The sequence below is a fragment of the Enoplosus armatus genome, chromosome 19 (genome assembly GCF_043641665.1).
Source record: "Enoplosus armatus isolate fEnoArm2 chromosome 19, fEnoArm2.hap1, whole genome shotgun sequence".
NCBI classification, from domain to species: domain Eukaryota; kingdom Metazoa; phylum Chordata; class Actinopteri; order Centrarchiformes; family Enoplosidae; genus Enoplosus; species Enoplosus armatus.
Window position 1 is genome coordinate 6,429,677 of NC_092198.1, and position 22,670 is coordinate 6,452,346.

Consider the following 22,670-nt stretch of genomic DNA (forward strand, 5'->3'; position numbering starts at 1 on the left):
CTTGCACACATGCACACACTGCACTCCACCAAGGGACCTCTAGGCTGCACACACACAAGTCACCTTCAAGCGTCCACATTCGCAACCTCAGTTTGCTCGTGTGTGTGTCTGCGTATGTCTCAGTCCGATTGTTCGCCATCCTCGGAGAGCGAGGGTGAGCGTGACTTCATGATCGCCGGCTGCTGATGAATCATACCAAACTTACTCCATGTTTGCCTGATGCAAATGTCTGTTTGCTTTGCCGGTTAGCCCACTTTGGAGGACGGAAGGCTGTGTGTGTGTGTGTGTGTGTGTGTGTGTGTGTGTGTCGTCTTGAATTATTCACTGGCAATATTTGATTTTCTGGCACCATACGTTACATGTGTCCTCTCTGAGCTTATGCCTCTTTGCTGTGTGTACATCCGCTTTTATTTAGTAAAACAGCATAGTGCTGTTCTTACAGCATAAGCAGTGGCCTCATTGATGTGTTTAGTGCTATCATTTTTCAATTTGAAAGTTCTGGGGCTCAGGTCCCCTAAATATACTGTGTATTATGTGCTTATTATCTGCTTAGTTGGTTTGCCAATAGACAGAGGAGGTAATGTTTAATCCTCTAGCAGGACAGGATCTGAACTCAAACTTATAACATTTAGGGTTCAAAGCAAGGGCCTTGACCTACTTTAGCGTAGACCCCAGTAATTAAGTTTCTTATACCACATACATTACGGCTATGCCTGATTTTGTACTATAAACAGTATATATATTGTATAATAGACCTGCAACTAACAACCATTTTCATAGCAGCCAATCCTCACCTTTCAGCGTCCTCTAGCGATGGCAATGTCGGTCTGTCCACCGCTTGGGTCCAGACTGAAATATCTCAACAACAGTTGAATGGATTGTCATGAAATAATGTTGAATGAATCCCACTAACTTAAAGTGGTCACTTTTTCAGTAAAATATGTCAACATCTTCAAGTTGGACTGGCATAAACGTTTGTGTAGACATTCATGGTCCTCTCAGGATGAATTGTAATAACTTTGGTGATCCCTTAGTTAGATCCCTTAGTGCTTTCATCAGGCCAAATATTTATTTTGTCCAATACTTTGGCTTATGGCCAAATACCTGCAAACATCAGTTCAGTTGTACTTAATGTTTAGTGCTAATTAGCTAATGTTAGCATGCTAACAACCTAAGATGTTGAGCATGGCAAACTATACTGTATGCTCGTTAAACATCAGCATGTTAGCATTGTCACTGTGAGCATATTACCATGCTAGTGTTAGCCTTCACCTCAAAGCACTGCTGTGCAGCCTCACAGAGCTGCTAGCATGGCTGCAGACTCTTAGTTTTTATACATTCATAGATAATTGATTAGGGGTGAGAATCACAGGTAAATCTATGATACGATACAATACTATCACTATATTTTGCCCACAATAACAATTCATCACAACACAGGAGAATGTGATACACAAGTCATCTACAATATATCACAATATATGGAACTGAAGAAGAAAAAGTGCCCCTAAAAAAGACCTATTAGTTTTAGATTCACACATCAGATATACAGAACAGAAACAACGTAAAACAAGTGAACTTGAAGCTTTGTTTTAACACACACAGCTGTCAAATGGCCAAAAACTTGACAAGGGAATATTTTCCACAAAGCAGAATAGTTCCTGTAATGACATTCACATCTCAAATCTGTCAAATCTGTGAACATTAAACAAAAAAAGTCAGCAGCAATTTTCTGGAAAAAAAAGCACTGTATTATACCCTCCATAGACATTGGTGACATAAAGAGTATTGCTTTTATTTAGTTTATTATGAATGTTTGCTTTTCAAGTGTCGCGTTGGTGAACTGCCGTTGGTGAACCCAAATCAGCCCTCGGATGGAAAGGCAGAGCAAGCATGTGTGTTTGTGTATGTCTGAATGCGTGCACGTTTGTATGTGTGTGTACATGCGCGTACGACTGTGTGAGTTGCCAGGCAGCAGAGAGCAGCAGCCAGGACCGAGGGGTCAGGAGCAGTCCTCCGGGACACCCTGACCCCTGACATCTATTCCATAACTCTTTGCCGCTGCGGATGACATAAAAGGAAGACACATTCAGACCTTATAGGATGTGATTGGTCCTGCTCCGCTTCCTTAAAGCCCTCTGGAACCCTGATATTTGTCGTCAGGGAAAAGCAGGAAATACAGAAAAGGAGGGGGGGCGGCGTGCAATTTCATGGGCTGAAAATGGAGAACATCACAAGGCTGCCTACAACCGGTGTTGACATATATGTAGCAGCAGTTATTATTTCCCAGTCTCTGAGAGAGTTCTCATTTTCTCCTTCTCTCTGTTGGTCTTCCTCTCCCCTTCCATCCATCCAGCGTATGTGTAGGTGGGATAAAGGTCGTCCTTTTGTCATCAAAACTCCAGATTAGTTTTGCCTCGGTGCATCTGACTCTCTAGCTTTATCACTGTGGCCAGAGGAGCCACAAGGTTCAGCTCACCCCTCTGCAAAATAATAACTCCTACCAGCTACTATTCCATTCTCCGCCACTATCTCCTACACTACTATTACTACTCCATTCTGGGGTAGGGGGGATTATTTTCGTGGCGCTGGCTTTATTGGGCTGTATGGTGGAGACTGACAGGAAAGCGAGAAGCAGGAGGATGTGACATGTGACATATGTCACGAGCTGCGATCAAACTGACAAAGTTGTAATAGTCGCTTCAGTCCGCCGGGGCCCTGAGCAGAACATAATATGCGCCGCTGACAGCATGTCATAAGCCTATCTTGGTTTTATTTTAATATTTCTGCATTGATGTGGTTTTGGGGGCTCTGTAATTTGATCACTTGGGGGATTTCTCTGAAAGTCAGTTTGGCTAACATTGCAGCAGACTCCAGTGCAAGACAGTGAAATGAAGTACATTATTGAAATGTTTCTTTTGGCTTCTGGCACAAAAAAGCGCCTGCAAGTCGGACAGAAAAAGGCTGCCAGCAGGGAACGAAGATCTTCTGAGGATTACGTGAATGTGGCATGAGTTTTGGACAAGTGTCTGCGAGAGCGGGAATGCAGTGTTAGATGATTACGCTGTCAATTAGGGCGCAGGAATTAGCCTGCACCCTCTCTCTCTCTCCACTCTCAGAGGAGTTTGTTAACCTCCTCCCCTCCATGTAAACACTGCTGGCCTCTGCCTCCAGTTACAAAGGCTTCAGAGGGTTTTGAGCTGGCCTGAGGTCAGCAGGGTTACATAGAGGTCAGTGATGTTCTTCAAAGTGAACACATTTTCTGGGTTTGTGTTTGGTCTCATCCATTTTGTTCATCTTTAAAACCTAAAACAATCTCAGTTTATTGAAATTTGATTGTGAATTACCAAAGAAAGTATCTTTGACAACTTCCAATCGGTGGTAGGATCATGTTTCTAGGTGCTCTATTAACTTTTAGATCTGAAACAGCACTGCGTCTCACCCCCTTCATTCTGCTTTTTTGCAGACGACAGCAGAGTGTATTGATATATTGATTTTAAAAATGTTTTGCTGTTAATGGTGCGCCATTGTCGAGCTGAGGCTCGATAGGACTGGAACCAAGCAGCACACTCAAGACGGGGACCTTTTAGGTTTGTAAACATCTTTTCAGACACACCGAGACCAGACAAATCTTGGCAAAAACATAATTGCGGCAAAAAACAAATTTAGCTACTTTTTTTTTCTTTTAGAAGATTGGGGTGAAAATTGGGTTGCACATTTTAGGTAGATGTATTATCTCTATAAGCAATCGTGATGATAGCCTGCCAGAGTGACTGCGATGCGACTGAGACCGAAAGGATATGTCTGGGATTTGGCTGCCTCTGTATGCCGTTATTGATAAAGTTAGCAAATTTTTTTGTGTATTTATTGTCCTCACTGTGAGGTCGCCAGGCAACCAGTGGAGGCTCTGCTAAGCTAACTGCTAACTGCTGGTGGTAGTTTGATACAATACACACACAGACGAGTAGTGTCGATCCTCTCGTCTAACTCTTGGCAAGAAAGCAACTGAGGGTATTTTCCATTTCAGATGGAGAAAGCCATTTGCTCTAATTGAATGGCGTCTGTTAAAGTCCATGTTATCAGGGAGCGCAGTGCAAACAGAACCGGTGTGGTGCCGGGGTCACAGTGTGAACAGAGACGCACCGCACAGATTACAGCTGCTTTAAATCGCTTCGGTATGCACAGACACTTAGATGGAGAGTGTACTTACAGTCCGATGCGCACACACACACATACACACACACACACACACACACACACAAACACAGGGAGAGAAAAAAACACATGCACACGCTAAGCCAAATGTGGACATGCCAAACAGAGATGAACACAAATCAAAACAAAGCATGCAAACAAAAAAGAGATCCAGAGAATGAAGAAGACAGAGAGAATAGCACAGTCCCATCTGTCAAACAAATGTGAGGATGCTTCTCGCACACACATTCAAACACATTCTCACACACACACGCACACACACACACACACACACACACACACACACACACACACAGCAGGCATCATTTAGTCTGAACTTGAGCGATATCTGCCTTTGTCCTTTAGCAGTTGGTCCTGAGGGGCCGCTGTAGAAGTTGCATGAAAGTTTGTTTAGAGCTGAGCAAGTGTGTTAAGCTTTATGAGAGCCCATGGGAGACGTGGTGGCACACACACACACACACACACACACACACACACACACACACACACACACACACACATGCATCTACTCATACACACACTCAGGCACGAGGCTTGGGCGGCAGCTCGCACTGGCCCCAACCAACAGCGAGGAGTTTGTTGTCATAGCAACAGTAAAATGAGATGACTTTACTGTCAGCCGTAATGTTTCATGGCCCCCTTGCCGCTATGGCAACATAACAAGGAGGAGGAAGAGGAGATGGAGAGAAAGAGAGCGTCAGAGCCATCTCTGCATTCCAGTGGACTCCTACCAGGAACAATGTCACTACGATGCCCTTACTTCCTTCCAAAGACAAACACACACACCGTGACAAGCCTGTCAAACACACGCGTAAATACACTCACACAAAGAGACACACACACACACACACACCTTGAAAAGCCTGTCAAACACCCTTTCCACCTCGCCCATCCCTTTGATTATGCGCTGACTATTTTCAGCTACGGCGTTATCGTCGCCGGGGCAATTTGAATTCATTACGCTCAATGTCAATATTGGTGCAACAACGCTGTACCTCAGACAGGTACAGCTTGTTGAATGAGCGCGCATGCTGTCAGAAAGTGTGAGAAGTGAAAAGAGAGGAGAAGCGGAGAGGAGGATCAAAGACACCCAGCTCCGCTGAGCGATTCCCTGCTCCGTGGAGAGAGTCGGATGGAGCAGCGGGGGTGACTATAGGCTGGCCGACTATACGCGGAGCAACTGCACAGCAGCTATACATCACAATTCTATATTTAGCTCAGTCCTTCCACTACAGCCTATCAACACTGTTAGGCAGAGTTATCGGCGCTGGTAGAAAAGTGAAGGAGAAGAAAAAGGCGAGGAGGGGGGGGGGGGGGGAGACAGACAGGGAAGAGGGGGGAAAAAAGAAGAACGCATCAGAAGGAGAGTGGAGCTGAGTTGTTTTGCTCTGTTGCCATGGTGACTTGACGGCCGATGCTGTAGCGAACTGACAGTTGTCACGGCACCGCGGGTTGCCATGGGTGACAGCTGTCAGTCAATCACGCAGAGTGAGGGGACAGATCGGCCGATGATCACCTTGGATTAGAGAGCGATCGCACCACACAGGGGCCAGCCAGAACATATCTGGACTTAATCCCCATGTCCTAATGGTGCTGCTCTCTGGTGTGTGTGTGTGTGTGTGTGTGTGTGTGTGTGTGTGTGTGTGTGTGTGTGTGTGTGCGTGTGTGCTCATCCATGTGTGCTTTTAGTTTTGCAACCTTTTTTTTTTTTTTTTACCCACTGTTTGTTTATGCATGTGCGCCTGGATTTTTTTTTTTTTTGCCAGAGTGTGTGTGTTCATGCAAATTTCAGTTCACGTTTTCACTTGCATGTGTCTGTGTGTGTGTGTATGTGTGTGTGTGAGAGAGAGAGAGAGCACATGTGCATCCTAGCGAGGGTGTGTATTTGTGTCCAGACTCTGAAACATGTTCACAGGGTGAGTGGAGCAGATTACATTTAGCTGGGGCTGCTGCCTGGGTCCTTCCCACAGCTGTCTGTGCTAGAGGACAATCAAAGGCCCGGTTGTGAGCCTTCTGATTGTGGCGTGATGCTCGGGCCCAGTCCCCTTCAATTACCACACTCTGCCTGCGTCTAACAAGCACGGCATCGCTTTTTATGCTCTGAGAATAATGGACTGATTAGAATAGGGATGAACTTGAACTCACACTCTAGTTTGTTTCTTGCTTTTTCTTGGCAGATCCTCCGATCGTGATCATCTCTGCTCACAGATGTCCTGCTGTGGAACTTAGTGTGACCCTTAACTATTTGTAATGTTGTGAATCAGCAGTTTAAAGTTTATTCTGCACTCATTCAGAAGCTCCAACCTTGACAATTGCGTTTCCTCCTGCTGTAGAGATGTTAAAGCGCCAGAATCACCTCTGTGACCCTACAACTATTAGACCTTTAACAGCATTCATATGTTATGACAGCAACCCGTGTAATGTCAATACTTTGCTGGTACGCTAGTAATTAGAGGGTAGTTGTACAAGGCAAGATTTCCTCAACCAATGAAGCACTAAATTTGCCATCCCAGTCCGAGTTGGATAGAAAGCCCTAGAGAAAGACGATGATGTATACTTTTCCCCTCAGATCTAACACAGCCTAATTGGGAATGTGGTCAAAATCTTGTTGCGTGTCTCCACCCTTTGGCCTTTTAACAAAAATTAAGGCTTTATGCGAGAAGCCAACTGAATTTTCACAAGCTGACCTCGTTTCTTTTTTTCCCCTTTTCCTTTTTCCTCTTCCCCTGTTCCTCCTTCTCTCCACCCCTGCCCTCTCCTTCCCCTCTCTCTGCTGTCGTCCTCTCCAGGAGTGAGCCCTGGGCTGGATGGGACCCACCATGCCCCCCAGTAAGAAGGCCCAGAGCCCCAGTAGTGGAGCCAGTGCCTCGCAGGGTATGAGCCCGCCGTACCGGCAGGGGGACGCCGCCACAGCAGCATCCGAGGCCGAGGCGGCTGACCTCTCCCTGTCCCTGTCTGCCTCCTTCTCCAAGGCCGAGGACGAGGAGCTCACCAGCCTCTCCTGGCTCCACGAGAGCACCGACCTCCTTAACAGCTTCAGCCACTCGGGGCTGCGTAGCGTCTCCCCCCTCCAGGACCCCGACGGTCAGCACCCGCGCTCGCCCTCCTCGTCACCCTCCCCGGACGACCCCCTGCTCGGCGATGCACACTCAGCGTACGACTTGGCAGCGGGGGCCAACCGAAAACCGCCGTACTCCTTCAGCTGCCTGATCTTCATGGCAATCGAGGATGCGCCAAATAAGCGACTGCCGGTCAAGGATATCTACGGCTGGATCCTGGAGCACTTCCCTTACTTTGCAAGCGCCCCCACAGGCTGGAAGAACTCAGTGCGCCACAATCTGTCGCTCAACAAGTGCTTCAAGAAGGTGGATAAAGACCGGAGCCAGGTAAAGACATCCGCAGTTGTGTAGAGAAATGTTGGATGATATAAACTTTCCCTCAAACCTTTTTATTGTCAAACAAAGTAGTATTGCAAGTTGTATTTCAGTTCTTTTATTATTTGTTGATCATATTATAGCATACATACTGCATGTGTGCGTGAATCGTTGCTGGTCTCTATGTGTGATTGACTGGCGACCTGTCCATGGTGTTGCCCGGTGTCAGCTGGGATCGGCTCCAGCCCCCTGCGACCCTCTAAAGGATGAGAGGGTATAGCTAACAGATGGATGGAAGTTCTTGTATGACTGCTTTTGTTACATTAAACAAGAATGCATTTTGAATTTTAAATTAAACAGTTGTTAATGCTGTTAGCATGCTTCTTATTTTTCAGTTTTATCTGCTATAGCAAATTCATGTTGATTTTGCCAAACTGGGATTCCTAAATGGAATTATTGACTGTTGACTGCTATGTATGATTTAAAGCTTTTAAAAGATAGTGAGTGGATTGTCTTGTTCTGCAATGAAAAAGGCCAGCAGAGTGGGGAGTTTGGTGGATAAACAATCAGCGTTAGCGTTTCCTGCTCTGTACATTCTAGCTACATAGCAGTGAAACACTGACCAACAGGAAACGCTAGCAGCAAATTAGCAGTTGCAATCTCTCAGTTGCACTTTTAAACGTCACATCAATATTTTAAGATCATTTTAATGAGAACATTCAGGGCTGAACAACTTAGCAGCGAAAGTGGAAACTGAAGAGTGGTCCTCACTAAATATGAGGCCACTTTTGATGTAAAAATGATGTTTGAGAATAATTATTAAGCTTTTTAGTATCCCAGTAATTAAGCTATTATCTGATATATTTGATCTGGTTTTCTAGAGCCACAGGAACTCTTTGAAGTTGAATTTCAAGTCAAATACTGCTAAAATAAAATTCAGTGGCACAATTAGGCCATGGTGAAACGAAGGGTGTACTCATCCATTTGATTTTATAAATTCCTAAAAAATCGAATTTCTTTCATGTGATCAAAACATTACTTATGTCTAATAATTCCTGCATCATTTTAATATCATCGTGTCGGGTGTACAGATGTCTTCACCCCCATTTCAAACCAATGCAATGGATTTTTAAATCACTTTTAAATCACTTTTCATCAGTCACATTCTGAATACTTGTGTTGTCAAATAACACAGCAGCCACATGGTAAATACGCAGCCCATTATTCACTCTATCATGTGTGGTTATAACTTATTTCACAGCCAGACAGTTATCAGTGGTTTGCAGGCATATCCAACTTGAAGTCAAACATATTCTGTATTTTGTCTACAGCTGTACCAGATTCGGCCTTATCAATAGTTGATGATCTCTGCTTTCATAGTTCTCTTTCACTCAGACGTTCTGCGCTCCCCCAGTGGGAACAGCATTTCGCTTTTGATTTAAGTCTTGATACTGTCTTTTATACTGGCTTTCCTATCCAGATTTTACTCCATTAAAGACTCGGGGTAAACGGGGAATGAATCCCTCACTCAATTAGTGCTAAATTAATACTGGAGGATTTAATAACACAGATGCCAGCAGACTTTAGATTTCATCTTGCCCGAGGGTGTTGGGGGGGGGTGGGGGACAAACAGCGAGGATCAATTCTAGCTTTGCGTGTTTAGCTGATTGAGATTATACTGGAGGATATGGGAGCTCTTTATGCTTTCCTTGACCAGCGTGTGAACCTGAACTCTTCCTTTTGAGTGAGCTGTGTGTGCGTGTGTGTTGAGGAACAAAATGGATGAAGGATGAAAAGGACGTGTGTGTGTGTGTGTGTGTGTGTGTGTGTGTGTGTGTTCATGTGTGTGTCTGTGCACACACCCTCACGCTATGCTGTCATCTGGCCCTTGACTACAACGGCACAGAGTTTCTCTTGTATACATATCTCCATAGTAACTAGGTTGCAGTTGACATAAAAGTATGCTGTTGCTGTAGCAACGGGAAAACTGATTTGGCTTTACTGAGTTAGGCGTGTGTGTTTGTGAAATAATGTGCATGTGTGTATGCGCTTCGGTTGGGCACTGAGGTGCTGAGTGGGGGAGAATGAGTGTATGTCCTCATCTTGTGTTATATGCACGTGTGTGTGTGTCTGTGTGTGTGTGTGTGTGTGTGTGTGTGTGTGTGTGTGTGTGTGTGTGTGTGTGTGGAGCTGCATGTGTAGAGGTGATTTTGGCAAGGACAGCCTGTCTTGTCTTCCTGTCACTGCACACCGTTTAAGACAGCACGCTAATTAACCCTTCAAACCTATTCCCCTCTCTCACACGCACACACACTTTCAAACACACACAGGGCATGTCTTACACGCAAACAAACAAGTGTACACACACACACACACACACACACACACTTGCAGGCACGCATGAATGCTTAAAAGCACTCACACACACTCGCGCGAGCGCTGTGTCGGAGTAGAAATGAGGGCACATCTCTGCAGACTCCTACTCTACCTGCCAAGTGCCGTGCTTTATCTGAAGCTGCAATTACAGAATCTCTGTAATTTTAGTCAGACGCCATTCAAAGCTTTTCACTGAGAATATCTGCATGTGAATACTCCTTTTTCTCTCCCTGCTTTGCCTTTTTCCTTCACCTGTTTATGTCTGTTTGAATTGAGCATTCAATTACAGGGTCTAAGATAGTTTTCTTTATGTTGCATTATGTTTTGCTCATCGCTCGCTGTGGAGAAGAAGAAGGGGATTTTGGTTAAGGGGAGGTCAAGATATCGTTGTGAGGGATAGACAGAGAGATGCAGACACACAGGGAGAGAGAGAGAGAGAGAAAGGAGGAAGTGGGGAGACATGGCTTACTGTGAACGCACCAAATCATATTTCCATCAATTTACAGAGGTGGAGATTAATATGACAGTGGCCTATTTGTTCCAGTGACTGTATTTCTGGGTCATATCCAGGCAGATGACAAGATGGGGACTAGTTTAGAATAAGCTTGGTTCTCCGTGTGTGTGTGTTTGTGTGTGTGTGTGTGTGTGTGTGTGTGTGTGTGTGTGTGTGTGTGTCTGCGTGTCAGTCTTGCGTGTGGAAGTGCAAACTTGTGAGAGAGAGAGAGCGTGAGAGAGTGTGAGTCCCACGGTTGCCATGGCTTTGTTTACAAACAGGATTCTTCACTGTGCTGAATGACATGCCTTAATGACAAGTGTTGTTGCCCTCAGACTTCTGGATCAGTGCTGAAGATCAGTGTTGTAACAGCACAACACACACACACACACACACACACACACACAGTGATATATTTCTCAAAGCCTCTTATGAAATCACAGCAGAGACAACAGGCAGTTTTGTAATCTAAGACTCACTATGAATTCTCTCGGTGTTGCACCTAAGTGTGTCACCTCCAACTTAACTCGCCCTGTTCAGATGAGAGGCGTCCTTGATTCTTCTGCGTTTTAACTCGGAGAATTGTGAACTGTAGCATCTGGAGTGAGCGCAGATTTGTCTGCTACATTCGTTCGTGCAGAAATCAATATCATTTTACTGTATTTTCTCTCAAATCACAAACACGTTAATGATACTTCCTAAGGTTTCATTTTCGTATGGTTCTGTGTTGATTTAAAGTATGCACAAAGACCTTTCGAGGATCAAAAAATAAAGGTGTACAAGAAAGTAGGCTTGTGCTGAAATTATTAAAAAAAAGGTAAGGCTGCACCAATCAATATTTTGACAATGGAAATGGGTCAAGTTACCATTTGTAATATGAAAGGGATTGCTCATAGTGACAAACCCAACGGAAATTTCCACCCGATTCAGCATTCTCCCTCAGTTCTAGGGAGCTTTTTAGCATCATTCAGCGCGTTGTTGGTTTCGCGGCCCACTACTTTACTGTTTTGGTTCACTCATCAACCAGGTGAAAAGGCTGCGATACACCCGCTGTACGCTACCTGCTCAGCACCAAACAGCAGACAGAGAAAGTTAGCGACTAGCTGGTGAACACAGTGGAGCATTTAGAAGGTAATGAGCCAGATATTATCCTCAGGAGTTGGTGGCGACCAAAATGCGTAAACAGCCGGCTGCTAACATGTTAGCCACGTCAACTTTATAAGGTGATGTCAATGTTGTGTTTACAGCTTGTTCTGCTGCTTCCAAGTGCCTAAAAAAATGTGTTAATACCCCTTTAACAAGCTATTAAAATACATGACTGGCTTTGTTTATGTAATACTTTTTACTATGTTGTTTAAAACGCATGTGACATGTTTGTTTCTGTCCTTGTGAGTCATGCATATGAGGAGAAGTCTTGTTGTTGTCACATAACCAATTGTTAAGGGAAGCAATTTAAACATCTGTAAGATCGGTTCTTGGTAGTGTCCTTGGAGAACTTTCACGGATGTGAAAATTATGCCACCATGACAAGCTAAGGAAGAACCAAAACCCAAATTACCTCACTGAAATTAATTGCTTAGTGACAACATATCATAGGTGCTTTGGGAGTTGCTTACATTGGACTAGGCCCAGCTTGTGCCTCTCATGTAATCAGTGTTTTTGCAGAGACAGAGTCACAGATTTAAGTTTGGTTGAAGGAACAGAGTTGCACATTCACTGGATGGAATATTTTTCATACCAGCAGGATAGACTCTTTGGGAATCATGATCTTCATTGTTGGCAAACAATGACTGTGACTCGATTGTAATAGCCAGTGCAAAAACCTGGAATGCAAAAATGACAAAGTACACGAGAAGCACAAACTGGGGCAAACTTTGGCTTAAATTAAAACCACATGGGAAACAGGTTTGGTACTTGTGGAAGAAAAGTCAATTCATAGAAGTAAGTTCCACATATTAGCCCGCTCCGTTTGTCCATGTACTGACAAAAATAGCCTGTTGTCCAACCAACATGTAACTTTTACACCCAACAGGGCCTCTTTGTCCCATTGTCTCTTTGTTGTCAAATGGCCTTCAACAAGAACAGAAACGGCCTGTATCAAGCAACTTCATCTGAAGAAATGTCCCCCGTCTTCTTCCTCTTTTCCCTCTGTCTCTCTTCAAAAGCCCTGTGTTCCTCTCCCTGTTTGAACATTTGCATCCTCTGCTGTAATTCTTGTCTCTCTGCGTGCGCGTTACAGTTACGCTTCTGCTTCATTTCTGAACAACAGACCTCATATGGTTTTTCTTCAACTGTGCTGAATATCTAAATCGATGTAGCTGGTCCACGCTGCACTTTACCTACAGTACGCTATGTTATTAATCCGATGTTTATCCGTATATGTACAGTAAGTAATGATGGATCCTCGTATCACAGTTGTTGTGTTTAATCAGGCTTAAACAGGACTAGGATCAATGCTTTTACTCCGACGGTGGATGTCCATCATAAAATTGTATGCAGTCATAATACTTTGGACTGGTAGTGTAGGTTAAGTCTTAATGCACATGAAAATGCACTGGACAACAAAGCCTCTTATGCTGATGCCTTGCATGTGTCCCTGCACAGAGAGTGGCAGCTCTGTGCTCTCTGCGCATCATATGTCTCTTTTAATCTCATTTCATTACTGGGTTGGAAACAAAATTTACTTTCTCCTCTCATAATAGCCAATATGAACTGTTGAAATGGGTCTCCGCAGCATACGGATGCCATTGTTTATTATGATTAAACTATTTAAAGCTGTAGTTTCAGTGGTGGACAGTACACAGCTGCATTGTAACAGCTGTTATAATATAGTGTTTGATTGAAGAGTTAAAAGATATATTTACTTATCATCATCAAACCCCATAAAAAGACCAAAACTAACAATGCATCCATCTTTCAATACCGTCTGACTTCTCTGTCCTGTCTATAAGAGGTGACAGATATAAAGTTTCATTTTTAAAAATGGCTAAGTCATTTCCCAAAACAGCTGGGCACTGTAGCTTTTAGCAAGTGTTACTCAAACAGGAGGAAATGGTGCGTTTGTTGGGGACTATTTTCAGCCGCTGATTAATTCACATTTGGTGCTGTGGTGAGTATTTACAGCAGCAGGACGGTGTATGTGGGATTGACTGAAGAGTAAACTACAGTGGCCGTGGTTATTGTAGTAAAGCAATATGTCAGCCAGTGCAACAGTGTGGCTCATTCATGTGTTTTAATAGGCTTTGGACAACAATGGAGCTCTATGGCACAGAGGAACAAGATATATCAGGCTTTGGTACACAGGCAGTACGTTAGAAGCATTCATTTGTTGTTGTTGTTTTGGATTTGTTGACAATAAGAAAAGTACAGAATGTTGTCAACCTTGAAGGAGGAGTTCAACATTTTGGGAAATACGCTTATTTGCTTTCTTGCTGAAAGTGAGATGAGAAGTTTGATGCCACTCTCATGTCTATCGGTTTAATATGAAGCAACAGCCATTAGACAGTTAGATTAGCTTAGCCTAAAGACTGGCAAACAGCTAGCAAAAGTAGAAAAAATCTGAAGCACCTCTGAAGCTTTTGTTTTTTTTGTATGCATTAAACAAACAAAATATAAGGTTTTACTTTGTGAGCTTTAGAGGTGCTGGCAGGCATGTTTTGTTACCTTTGGGCAAAGCAAGGCTAGCAGTTTCCCCCTGTTTTCAGTCTTTGTGCTAAGCTAAGTTAACTGGCTGCTGGTTGTAGCAGCATAGACATGAGAGTGGTATCAATCTTCTCATCTGTCGACAAGATAGTGAATTAGCATATTTCCCGAAAAAGGCAAAACTATACTACTACTAACAAAAACTATTCTTTTAAGTAGTAAGGATTGGTTCATTTTACAGAGTAAATAAGTATGTGTATGTATTTTTTGTGGATTTAGTTGTCTAAAATTGTGTCCTAGTGTATTTTAAGTCATGATATACAGTACATACGGTGTTTTATGCGATAGGTAAATGTATATGTGAGAAGATAATAGTGCAGATAGGAATGCAGTAGCAGTAGTATAGTGTTACTAGCGGGGTCAGTGGCAGCAGGACTTTTTAATATCTCCCATTTCCAAGGGAGACCAGCCCCCACAGCTTATATAACACAGGAAACAGATGTTGGCAACACACAATTCCCCCCCCCCCCCCCCCCCCCCGTCTCTTTCTCTCTGTCTCTCTGCCTTTGTCTCCTCTTTCTTCCCCTTTTGTCTTGTACTCACCCGATGGCGTGTCCTAGGCAACTTACAGTATGTATGTTTTCTCCATCATGAAAATACCTGTACACTGATCGGCATTCTGCAGTTTTATAACACGGAGAAGCCGAAAAAACTGCAGCTTTCCAAATCAAAACTACTACAAACTGGTGTAGTGGCACAGATACATATCATTAAATCCATTTCTTTTAAGCGTAATATTGCTTAAACTTGCAATTTAAAGTCTCATCCGGTGCCTAGTCGGTTTTAGTTTCACACAGTATGAGCTTTTTCTTAAAGTAGGGGTTAACGTTTTGAGTTGTGGATTATTTGTTGTGTAATCCTGCTCTTTAGCTGCGAGCGCTACAGTGATGTGGCTATTTTCCAGCGCATAGACGCAACGCAAATAAACACATCATCCTGAAAGTAGTGCTCATACCAGAGGAGTGAGACCGGATAGGGATCAAAGGACGGAGGGAGGAAGGAAGGAAGTGATATAAATGGAGATCACAAACACAGTTTCAGGTGAAAGTCAAGACCACAGTCCTCCATCACCTGCTTTGATGCTGTAAGATCCACCCTTGTGGAGGTATCCTATTTTTAAAATCTGTCATACTGTATCAAAGTTGAACCCCGCTAAAAAAAAACTTAAAGCCAGTCTCTGACCTCGAACACTTTTTGTGATAATCGATTTTGAGACATGCTGCCTTTTTCTCAACTTTACGAATTTGTCGGAGAATGAAAATTCCATTTCACCTCCTCTCGCTTCCATGCCCAGATGATGCCTGTTGCCAAGGCGACCGCTATAACCCAGGTGACAGACCCTTCCTGTGAGCTGCGCCCTTGCGATTGGCCTATCGACTGTAGGGGATGGGGGGGGGTTTACAGATTGAGCGTTTTGATTGGCTCGCTGGTTGGCAGAGGCAGGGGCCCCGGCAGACAGAGATTCTGTAGGGAGCATTGATTTAATCGGCTGGCAAGCGGGCAGACAGTAGGCGCACACACACACACACACATATATATATATACACACAAACGGCTGGCGGGCTGGAGGTGCAAGGGGAAATTTGGCCCAGTGGGGGTCACCTCTGTGGGAGCGAGCGTATGTGTGTGTAATATCATGCTCTCCAGGAGAGGCGTTGCTGGCAGTAATAGAAGCACTCCCAGGAGCAGACCACGCTGGGTAATATCACACTCCCTAGGGAACTCAGCATACACACACACACACTTGTGCCCCCCACACACACACACACACACACACACACACAGACACACAGACACAGAGCAAAATATGGCACATATGGCCTGTGTTCAACACAACTTACATACTAATGCAAAAATCCAGGAAGAGGGGACACAGGTCAACAGTGCACACACATCCTATTAGCTTCTTGCATTCCTGCCATGTCAGAGGTACCATACCTGTGGTGCTCACTAAGATTCTGACTGATTCACTGGACTTCCTGCGATCAGGAGATCAGGAGACATTCAGAGAGACACAAGGTTTCCATGGAGGCTCTTCATGGTCATCGCTCATTGGGAATGATACAGTTTGCATCGTCACACATATAGATATATTGTTTTAAGTAAAGTATGTTGTCTTTGTCTTGACTTTGCAGCTACACTGACAGTAATGTACTTGGTCTTTAAAATAATATTCCAGGTGTTTTCATTGAAATGTGTCACCTCCTGTACTACGTTTTGTGACTTGACCATAATAGAGCACTTGCTATCAACAGTCTTGGGGTCAGGGCGTTGAATTAAATTGTGGACTTAAGTGAAAGGTAAAAATAAAAACCTGCTTACAAACTTCAGAATGAAAACAATTTGTCTAATTTCTTCTGACTAAAGACACATACATCCATACGTCTCTTAAGTTGGTTAAGAAGAGCTTTTGGGGGATCTTAGATGGCTGCAGGACAAACAGAGAAGAGCACACACCTTCTGAGACATTAGCCACTACTTGACGCTGCTGCTTTCCTGTAAGGTGTTGATATGATGTAGCCAATGCACTAATATTTCACTCCTAAATGGGCTCTTTAGCGCAGTGTATTTCTTGGAAGTTTGAGGACCCAGGATCACAATATGATCAACATGATACTGAAGGGAAGCATAGAAAACATATTTAAATTGTTTGTGGTTTCGCATGAATTACTGAATTATTTAAAAACAGCAACTTGTCTTCCCAGAAATAGTGTCCTCCATCACTCTCATTTTTCAATGCTGTAACAGATTCACCTCCGCTGAACTGGTGTGGTAGCAAACACATCTGATGCTTCTCAACCTGGGCAAATATGACTAAAATGAACTGCGTGGCTAGACACTACAAGTGAATGCTTTTCTTGTAATTTTGGTGGATTTTTGAGCAATGCACAGATGTAGGGGAGGCAATGAGGTGTGTATTTCTCATCCACTTCAATACAAAACGCTCCTCAGGTTTTACAATTTGTCTCCAATTAATGCTCTCACGCTCGGCTCTGGCATATCTGACATTTCCCTCTTAATAGATTCCTTGCAGAAATCAGAAGCCTGCAGTCATGACACCTCCCCACCCTGCAGCCTGTACCTACACATTATCACAGAGCACTACAAAGTGAGGCAGGACGCCTTTAATTTTATATTTACTTTTCTCTCCCTCTTCCTGCCGTTCTCAGTATCCGCCGTACACAGAACGCCAGATTTTGCCACATTCAGATGACAAGGCAAGATGAAAGCACGCAGACAGGGAATGCGTTTTCATGGCGGCCCGTCTGATATCCCTCCCTTCTCTATAATCTATAGGCTGGTTTCGTTCGGATTGGGAGCCGACAGCTTCATTAGGTGAGGGGGGGGGGGGCTGCTTTGATCTAAAAATACACACCCTCATCGCCTCTGGAGTGGAAAAAGTTAAAGAGTCTCCCTGTGTCTTAATCAGAAAAAAAGCCTCTTGATTTTTATTTTTTCCTGAGGAGAGGCAGAGGATTGGAAAATATTGAGGGAGGTGGTGTTGAGGATGTATTAATTCACGTTGTTTCGAGTGTTGGCCTCCTTGGGAATACGGGGATCATTGTTGTGTGTACAGGCGCTTTGGTAAATACGAATGCAGTGCAAGATCCGGACTTTAAACTTGTGTTTGTAGCTTTGATGGTGATGTGCTTTGAGGGGTCTGATAGTACCTCTAATAACATCTCCCTGTCCCCTCTCTCTCTCTTTCTTTCTTTCTTTCTTCCAGAGCATAGGCAAAGGCTCTCTGTGGTCCATAGACCCGGAGTACAGGCACAACCTGATCCAGGCGCTGAAGAAGACGCCGTACCACCCCTACTCGCCCGGCCTGGCCACCCCCTCCACCTCCCCACCCACCCTTCCTCAGACATTTCACCATAGGTAAGATGCACTCTTATCTGATTGGTCGATTGATTGATGAGTTCCTACGACATATTGGATTCGCTTGATTGGATGAATTTGCTTGGTTAATTGATAAATGCTTTTAGATTTTGTAATTTTAAGGGCATATTTTGGCAACGTACAGTTCAGTTAGTCGTTAGGAAAGTTGTCTCACTCCGAAAGCTGCATCAGGGTCTTTATGCAGGTCTCTGTCCAAGATCATCCTCGGCTGCATCCGATGGTTTAACATGACCTTCTGCATAATATTCCCTCATCTAGTGTTGGCGTCCTCTTCATGGACCGCTATGCTTTCTAAAGACATGTTTCAGTTTTCTGTCACTGTACTCCCACCACAATCGTCTACTGGCTCTTTTAAACGTTCCCAGAAACGGAGCGGGACTGCTAACCTTATACGGCAATTTAGGGCTGTTGATTATGCTAATGATCAAATCCCACAAACCTCCTGATGAACAGGTGGCGGGTCAGAGTGAAAAAAGTAAGAGAAGTTAAGAATACGAAAATGTTACTGCATGAGACGCATTGACTCGATTAGTCAGCACTGACAAAAAAACATGTACAGGCAACAATTTAAGTAAGTCAGTTTTGTATTTAAAAAAAGGTTCAACATTTTCTTGTTCCAGTTTTTCAAATGTAAAGATTTACTGCCTTTCTCTTTTTTTTTATGAATATTTTTTTGGGCATTTACCTTTAATGGATAGTGACGGACGAGAGAGACAGGAAAGGTGGGAGATAGAAAGGGGATGAGCAAAGGTCCCGGGCTGGAATTGTACCCGGGCCGTTGCAGTAAGGACTCTGACAATGGAAAAAAAACGTTGGTTTCAGTTGAATGATTCGATGGCAATTCTTAAAACTCCAAGATCGAACTTCTGTGCCTTTTGTCACATTTGCACAAAAATGTTTTTTTTTATTGCAATTGGAAGACGTCATCTCGGGATATGAGAAAAACAAGCATTTTTCACTATTTTCTGACGCTTTATACACGATTAATCAAAAAAAAATATCAATACATAAATCGATACAGACAATCGGTAGCCCTAAGGCACATACAAGATAAACATCTACACTCCTACTCTCTCTCTCTCCATCTGTCGCTCTCTCTCCACCCACCTGGCCCCAGGCGTTATATAGCTGACCCGCCCCATCCTTTCCTTAAATCTTTTCTGCACGCTGTTTTCATGCAACAACACTCTCATCCCTCCTCCTATCTCCCTCCCCCTCAGGCACATCGCAGGTAAAAGCGCTGGTTGCCTTTTTTCTTTTTTCTTTCTCTCTCTTCTCCCTCCACTTGTTCACTCCCTCACCCTCTCTCTCCCCCCAGCCTGCCCGATCCATCCCCCTGTTTTTGCCTTCTCCCCCGGCTCCTAACGCTCATCCTCAGGCATACATTATAACTAGTGGGGCACCCAGTGCTCCCCGTCTTCTTTATTTATTCCCTCCCTCTCTCTCCGCTCTTTTCACTCTCTCTCCACCACTTTATCATTCAATTAAATCCTCCTTTGTCTACATTCCACACACACACACACACACACACACACACACACTCCTCTCTCCCCAGCATCCACCTGTGTTGTTTCCTCCTCTCCTCTCGTGACCTCTCCTCTCCCCTCCATCCTCTCCCTTTGCCAACTTCTCGGTTTCCGGCTCTTCTGCCCGTCCCTGTGGATATGTCAGCGAGAGGTACTATTAGTCGTCTTTTTTTTCCCCTTTCTTCCACTTGTTCTCTTCCTCCCTCTCCGTCTCTCTCCTTCTCTCTCTCTCTCTCTCTCATTCCCTCTCTCCGAATACCCCACCACCACCACCACCCCACCCCGCTCCCCAGTTGATCCGGGCAGGTTGGCTTGCCGAGCCAGCGGACTGTGTAAGACAGAATAATTGGTTCACCATAAAATGTAAAAGTGTCATTTTGAACAATGAGGTATGGGGAAGTGGAACAAATTGGAGGCCGGATTCGGAACACGAGGAGGACAGGGAGGCGGGGTGTAGTGAGGAGAGGTCGGAGTATGGGGGGGGGGGGGGGGGGGGAGGCTGTTCATTTGCATTGTGACACACAGAGAAATGAGAGAGTAAGTGAGGAGAGTCCATTTCCTGGTTAGAGTGGAGCCCAGGGTCCCTTGTGATGCAGCACCTGAAGAGCATGCATTGTGTGTATCTACAGTATACGTGTGTGTGTGTGTGTGTGTGTGTGTGTGTGTTATCTAACCTTCCTGGCATCATTAGGGCTACAACTAACAGTTATGTTCGTAATAGATTAATCTGACAATATTCTCAATAAATCCATTAATTGTTTGGTCTGTAAAATGTCAGTCTAAGGTCACATCTACGTCAAATGTTTTCAGTCCAACACAAAGATATTCAGTACTAAAAGTAACAAATCCCCACAGAGCTGCAGTCAGAGAAAGGCGGCCATTTTTGCTTGAAAAAATGAAGTACATTTCTTTTCAATCAAATAAGTTAATTTTCATTCATTTTCTGCCCATTTGATTGAGTTGATTCACTGACTGATCGTTGCAGTTCTAGTTTCCATTCAGTTCTTCACAATATGAAAATCAACACTTCCAGAGGTTGGAAACTTTCACCTACAACTTTGACGAAACATGTAAAGGTTTCTCAATGTTATCTACTGTATGATTGAATAACAAGCTTCTTTCAAGTCGCTGTGACTTGCCTTTCTTATGTTATTCTTGGATTAATGGAAACCAGCGGCAGTCTGGAAAGTAGAAAAATCAATCAAAGAATTTATGGTGTGCTTTAGAAATTGGCCAGCAGCAAATGTAAAGTACGAGCACAGCATGTACAGTATGCACAATTTGTCGCTAATGGGCTAAAACATGAACATCACTTGTATGCTCCTTTAAGCTCTCTCGCTACATTGTGCTGCTGGATCCACCTCCCAAAGTTTCCAAAGATATTAAGCATGTCAGGCTGAATTAGTAAAATGTGCTTTTACAATATACACACGATGTCTCTGATATTTCCATGTGATGGAATTGTGGAAGTAGGAGGGAATTTATGTTATTTTCTAACTTTAAAGCCATTTTAAACTGGTGAATTTAAGGAGAAAATCAGGGGTCAATAGGCTACGAGTAATTAATGTCACCCTTTAAAGCTCCATGTAACAACAGGGGCATGGTGGAAAGAAAGGTCAGAATTTGCAATTGTGGTCTGTTACAGTTTTTATGACGTTAGACAATAAACACAAGTTCTGCAGTCCTGCAGATCACAGTGGATGTGCATGGGGGGGAATGGCACAAAAGTTCACCTTGGAAATGTTGATTTGACAAAAACAAAATCGTCACTCAAGGTCTGCATACTATCTTTTTCCTGAGCTTTCAGCCGCATCACACAGTCTTCATCACAGCTCATAGTTACGGTGACGGATCTGTTGTGATATGGCTGAAAGTCCCAGTAAAAAAAAGCTAGTAACAGGGTTAGTTGAAAGTTGAAAATGCTTAATTTTAACCGTTATGTTTTCAAGGTGAGGAATATGCCTCAATTCGAATATACTCCTTGAAAAATTCTTGATTTTCAACATAATCTGGTGTTTTATCTATACCATCACTCATGTAAACCAAAAACTTTTTAATATTTGAAATGAAATGATCCCGTCGCCATATTTGTTTGTCTCCTGACATCTCAGCTAGCATGAAATACAATTAAGGTTAATATGAACAGCTGGTAAAATATACAAAGTGACAGCATACACTGTATGCTGTGGGTGTAAAGGAATTCTGTAAACTTTATTTTTAGAATTGCATTTATCGTAACACTTTAGATGTGATGAAATTGACATTTTTGGTTTAGGCACCTTGAAAGTGCTTGAAAAGTGCTTAAACTTTACTTTAAAAAGCTGTATGAACCCTGTAGTAGTGTGGTGGAGCTTTTTTTTAATGATTTCTGGTCATTATAAAATACAAAAACACGTCACTTTCAATTTCGCCCCTCATATTGTATTCAGTATAGCCAGGATAGAGAGTTCAGTTAACATAAACGCTCTGTTAAAGAGTTAAAAATGTGTTATTATTTAACTTTAAGGTCAAGGTCATTGTTTGGTTCTGTATGAAGCCAGTGAGTCTTAATGCCTGGATTAGAAGTTTAGGGAATACATCTATAAAAAATAAATACATCTTAGAATATGGAATCAGGTATTACCAGTTTCCTTCATATATAGGTCCAATCAATATGACACAACATCTCTCTCAAGAGCACTCACTCTCAAGAATATTATGTTATGAAGTGTAATGACTGTGAATGGCTGCACAGCATGTCTATTATGTTAAGGTCAAGGACTGTCTCAAGCAGCTCTGCACAACTGGGAAGTGGAAGATGAACCAAGAGACAGAGGAGATGTAGAGAGAGACAGAAAGTGGCAGAGGGAAGAGGCGGGAAAAAGAGAGGGGAGCAAGAGGCTGAGGAGGGAGGGAGGGAGGGAGGGAGAGAGGAGAGGGAGAGCAACGATGCTTCTTTGTCCTCTACTCTTTGTCGCTCACACCTCTTGGTTTTTCATGGACCATAATAACTCATGCCGCTCCGGTCGACCCCCACCTGCAGTTTGTTTCAGAGTGTGTGTGACTGTATCTGCATGTATGTGTGTGTGTGTGTGTGTGTGTGTG

General features: G+C 43.6%; 1 protein-coding gene across 2 annotated transcripts in view; it reads left to right on the forward strand.

The window, feature by feature from the left end:
* LOC139302408 (forkhead box protein N3-like) overlaps window positions 1–22,670 on the forward strand; it is a 50,799-nt gene that overhangs the window by 17,005 nt on the left and 11,124 nt on the right. Inside the window, exons 2-4 of one of the 2 annotated variants that reach the window (XM_070926086.1) lie at window positions 7,005–7,601; window positions 17,888–18,039; window positions 22,093–22,098. In XM_070926086.1, coding sequence (XP_070782187.1) covers window positions 7,023–7,601; window positions 17,888–18,039; window positions 22,093–22,098 — 737 coding nt within the window. In that variant the 5' untranslated portion in view covers window positions 7,005–7,022. The remainder of the gene's footprint in view (window positions 1–7,004; window positions 7,602–17,887; window positions 18,040–22,092; window positions 22,099–22,670) is intronic. The other variant, XM_070926085.1, reaches the window with a different exon arrangement.